Source organism: Miscanthus floridulus, chromosome 5 (assembly GCF_019320115.1).
Source record: "Miscanthus floridulus cultivar M001 chromosome 5, ASM1932011v1, whole genome shotgun sequence".
NCBI classification, from domain to species: Eukaryota; Viridiplantae; Streptophyta; class Magnoliopsida; order Poales; family Poaceae; genus Miscanthus; species Miscanthus floridulus.
The window spans coordinates 130,018,952-130,023,820 of NC_089584.1; the positions used below are offsets into that span (position 1 = coordinate 130,018,952).

The following is a 4,869-nucleotide window of genomic DNA, read 5'->3' on the forward strand; positions in this document are numbered from 1 at the left end:
CCTGAACAGTTAGTGTGTAGCTGAGTCTCCAGCCTTAGCTAGCACATAGTCCATAACGTCGAGCGCGGAGCCCGTGCACGTGTAGGAGAAACATGCATCACCAAGGAGCTGCTGTCGACCACTCATAACGTAGAGGGCAGACGCTCGTGCACGTATAGGGAGGAGCCAGAGACGGGGCCGTCTCTGGAGGCGTCCAAGCATCAACATGATTGTTCGGGGGTTCAGAAAATCATTTAGAGAGCAAATATAAAGAAAACAGTTCAGAGAAACATCATAGTGACATACGGAGATTGGAGAATATTTAGGAAAAAATATTAAAGCGTGACTTAGCTTTAGACAGAAAGTCTGGTCGGTGGCGTATGACATTATCTGGTCGACGTTGACAGCGAGCACCTGGCGGGCGGTGAGTTGTTGGTGAAGACGACCTCGGAGATGGTTCTGAGATCGGATCTGCTGTCGCGGGGGCTAGTGTAGCCAGCAATGAATCGTCGTCGTTGACCGACATATATCTCCATGAGATTATTGACGAGAACGCGCTGTTGATTTGAGGTCCATCTGGCTCACCATGGGATCAAGCGCACACCCCTACCTGACGCGCCAACTGTCGATAAAAGATGCTCGACAATCCACCGAGAGGTATCCCGCGATGGTAGATTGATCGGTGGATGTGCGCGTGATTAGAAACCGGATGGTGACACAAGGCGCAGAGACAGCGATTTAGACAGGTTCGGGCCGTCTGATCGACGTAATACCCTACGTCCTGTGTCTTTGGTGTATTGTATTAAGTATCGTGTCCACTAGGGGATCCCTGCCTCTCCTTATATACTCTAGAGGGGTAGGGTTACACAAAAAGTAGCCTATTTGATACTATACAATATCTTGCGGTGCACGTCGAGCAGCGCCGTGCACGTTTTAATCTTGTGGGCTGGGACACATCTGATGGTGCGGTCCATGTGGATCACATCTGATGGTGCGACCCATACCTTGTCTTGGGGATATCAGGGGCCATACCCCCATAAGGATTGTGTCTCTCTATAAGCATACAAAATATGAACAAGCACGAGGACTGTTTTGCAAAAAGTAGATTGTAGTACTCCAGTTTCCAAATAAGGCGCTGCTGTTTGTCTCCAGAGTTCAGACACAGAATCGATGGGCAAAAGCGGAAAGAAACCGAGGGAATCGCACCGACAGGGCCGCGGCCGCCGGGCGTCGCACTTCGGCGACGAGGACGGCGACGACTTACCTTCGTCAGCCTACGACGCGCCACCGTGCCAAAACGAGGACTCCTCTGACGACAACGACGACACCAGCGAAGCAACATTGGAGGACGAACCAGAGAGGGATGCGGAAGCAGGCGAGCAGGACCAATGGCAAGGATCAATGCCTTCCAAGTTTCACCTATACCAGCTCTCCGTGCAGGTACCTGATACCTCAGCTAGATTCATGAATAGCTTGGATTTGTGAAAAGCCTCTGTGTTCACAACTTGTTCGACGATATGCCAATGCGTGTGATATTTTGTCTTTAGTCGCCAAAGGGGGACATCAGCTACCTGCAGAAGTTCTTCCTGATGTACGTCGGCGGGCGCGTCCCTCTCCACCTGCAGGAGGATTTCTGTGGCACGGCCCTCCTCAGGTCAAAGCACTAGCATGATAGCCTCTGTACGAACGTCCGGCCTTCGTTTTCTCGGTTACCTTGGATACTTAGTGCTGTGTTTTACAGCCCCTTCAGCAAGAAATCGTTTCCAGATATTTCCATTCTGGTGTTGGTGCACATGTTTTTAGAAGACTACACAAGTATCCAAATGGTTACTATTTAGCAAAAAAAAATTGTTTTCTTAAATATGCTACAGACTATAGACTAGAGAGATGGCTTAGATTTAGACCCTGTTTTTGGAGTGCTAATAGTTAGTTGCTAGCAGGAGAAAACTAGCTAATAACTTTTTACTAGCGGAGCTGTTAGCTAACATATTAGTTGAGCTCCGTTTAGATCCTCTATCTATTAATAGTTACGAGTAGTACTTAGTTTGCGAAAGCCAATTAATAACCTTTTAGCTATGTTTTTTTATTTTGAGCTATTAGTCGGGTTATTAGTTAGGTTGTTTGTATCCACTATTGCTCATGATTTATGGCCTTCATCTTGGCAGCACCGAGTGGATCCGTACTGATGCTAGAAGGACAGCAATCGGCTTAGATTTGGATCTTGAGTCACTTGAGTGGTGCCTTGAAAACAACCTAAGCAAGATTGGAGCTGATGGATATTCAAGAATGTTGCTTTTCCATGGAAATGTTCTACAACCAAAGGAAGCCCGTTTTGTCAAGCAAAAGTTTAGTGATCTTGTGCATAGTCTAGATGTGAACAACGACAATGGCTCAGGAAGTAACAGTTGCGAGCAGACGGGTCTTGCTGACTCAAAGTACTTAGCCAATTCGACCATGTCAGAGGCAGCTTTTCCTGGAAGGGATATTATCTGTGCATTCAACTACAGCTGCTGTTGCCTGCATAATCGGAAGCACTTGGTTTTGTATTTCAGGCATGTATGCAGTGCGCTCTCGAAAAGAGGTGGTATATTTGTAATGGATGCCTACGGTGGCACATCATCTGAACGCAAGTTACGTCTCCAGCGGAAATTCCCCAGTTTCACGGTGAGTGATGTTGAGTTAATTGCTAGCATTGAATAATAGTTACAAGATCATGAAGGTCCTATTCTTTGGAAGTAATGGGAAACATGGTAGACCCAAAATATCCTAAGATTGGCATATATTTATGATTTCCTTTTCTTTTTTTTATCAACGTTTGCAGTATCTATAAGAATTTACAGCGTGCCAACAGATATATTGGTAGCATTGTCAGTAATATGCAACGTAGAATATGTTTGAGTGTAATATTTTCCTATTTGAGCAATATAATTTTCTATTGGTGTCCCAGTTCATTTTTCTGCAGCTATATGTTATGTTTGATTTAATTTGGCATGGAAATGTAGTAAGCTAATATATTTAAGACATGTAAAGTTAGCAACTCACAAAGAGTTGCCATCTGTGGAGTGAATGAGATATATTTGTTTGACCTGGTTTTATATTTCTTAAATATCTTTAGTTGTTTTGAAATTTAGGTTGGATCTTTGGTAGTGCATAAAGATTATAATATCTCCATTACAGTTTGCGTTTAGCGTCCTAGTCTTATAATTTGCGCCCTTGTACTTTTGCAAGTTGATACGTCGCAGTTTGCAGTTGCTTAATCAGAGTAGAGCAGTACTAAATCTTGATTTTTTCTCCCCGTTATGTATAACCTTGCATACAGTATTTCTGGGAGCAAGATGAGTTTGATATCATCAGTCGCCAAACAAGGATCAGTCTCCACTTTCAAGCTGGAAAAAAACAAATGCTGAGGCATGCTTTCACATACCATTGGCGCCTGTAAGTAGCTTAAACATCACTTATCAAAATTTCACTTCAGAATCATTGCTTATTGCTTATTATTCCCATTTACTTGGTGAAATGTTTTTCTTTTTTTTTTGAAACCCACTTGGTGAAATGTTACAGAGGCTGTAAGTGTGTAACTCTTTCAGCTACTTCACTAGTTCACTAGATTAGAACTCATTCATTTTTTTTTGCGGGTGATTAGAACTCATTCATTAACATTGAAACTCTAGGTATAGGTTTAACAACATTTTGATTGCAGTATTGCACCATGGCATGACGTTGGCTTGCAGCATCTATCTGAAATTTTCTTGGCTGGTATTTGCTTTAGATGTTTCTGTGACAGTATGCTTTCTGCTTTCTTCCATGCCATCTCTATGTAGCTCCTAATAAAGGACATTATCTTTGGGGATTTCTGTAATTGTTGTCAGCTGTAGCTGTACACTTCTAAAAGTACCAGTGAAGCTTCCTTGCCATTTTATCTTTATCTCTGGACATTATGCACTGCATTTGCAAGACAATTTGATTATTTTCAGCAACTAAAGAAATACCATCTTCAAATGTGTAATTCTCGTTGCTCTTGGGCAGATGGTCGATACCAGAGATCAAGGACTGCTTGGAGGAAGCTGGATTCAAGTCCGTCCACGTTTGGATCAGGGAGATGCCAAATACCCAGTCAAGTGGAAACGCCAAGGAATATAATGCCAACCGAGACGTGAAGTACGAAGAATTGCAGCGTTTCAATCAGGGAGATGCTTGGAACGCCTACGTCATTGGAGTAGCAAATATCTAGCTGGTATGTGCTGAATTCTGCTACGAAAATGTGGTGGTGGTTCTCAGTTTGCTATGCCAAATAACGTTTCCTGAACGCTTAGGCTTTAATCGCGACTTTTGCATCGCGTTGCTGTGAAAGTATGCAGGGTTGTTATTGCCTTAGCGCAGAGAACTTGTAGTCCAGAACACGGCCTCTATTATGTTTCTGTTTTCAAAATGGAATGTTGGCAAGGTACTATCCCTTTAAAGTTTAAATGTATTTCCTACATTACAATGTGCAGGATATGATTGGTGCTTCGATAAATATTACCTTTCATGGTAACTTTGTATTAGGCCTTGCTTGATATGCGATTCGGATTTGGGCTATTGATCTTCCAAATGGAGCTTTCTGCTATAAGCCTTTCAGCCTAATTGGACCATGTCTAATTAGTGCTATCATTTTCTCCTTTTTACTGGCATTGATGCCGAAGTAGCAGCCGTTTTTCTTGTCCTGTCATTTTCATCTCATCGTCTGTAATGTAGGCGTCTCCGCCTCTCCGGGTCCATTCAGACGTGGCAGACTCGCTCTTCGCAGTCATCACTCTTGGTCCACCGTCCACGCAAAATGGTGTACACACAGTAGCGGAACCAGGAAGACTTTGGAGCCCGGGCAAATTTTAATACGATGATATTTGCGTT

The 4,869-nt window shown here is 43.4% G+C and overlaps 1 protein-coding gene across 3 annotated transcripts; it reads left to right on the top strand.

Annotated features, from left to right (window-relative positions):
- The first annotated feature begins 1,101 nt into the window (after nt 1–1,101).
- Nucleotides 1,102–4,840, top strand: LOC136453583 (uncharacterized). Of its 3 annotated transcripts, none has more exons than XM_066454141.1 (6): nt 1,102–1,419; nt 1,527–1,633; nt 2,145–2,643; nt 3,299–3,414; nt 4,006–4,213; nt 4,714–4,840. In XM_066454141.1, exons 1-5 carry the CDS (start codon nt 1,150–1,152, stop codon nt 4,208–4,210), a joined length of 1,197 nt encoding a protein of 398 aa, XP_066310238.1. In that variant the 5' UTR covers nt 1,102–1,149; the 3' UTR covers nt 4,211–4,213; nt 4,714–4,840. The 3 variants fall into 3 exon arrangements, with proteins under 3 accessions (XP_066310238.1, XP_066310239.1, XP_066310237.1); XM_066454142.1 differs by lacking the exon at nt 4,714–4,840 and adding an exon at nt 4,473–4,633; XM_066454140.1 differs by lacking the exon at nt 4,714–4,840 and having other exon boundaries at nt 4,006–4,464.
- Nucleotides 4,841–4,869: the final 29 nt, after the last annotated feature.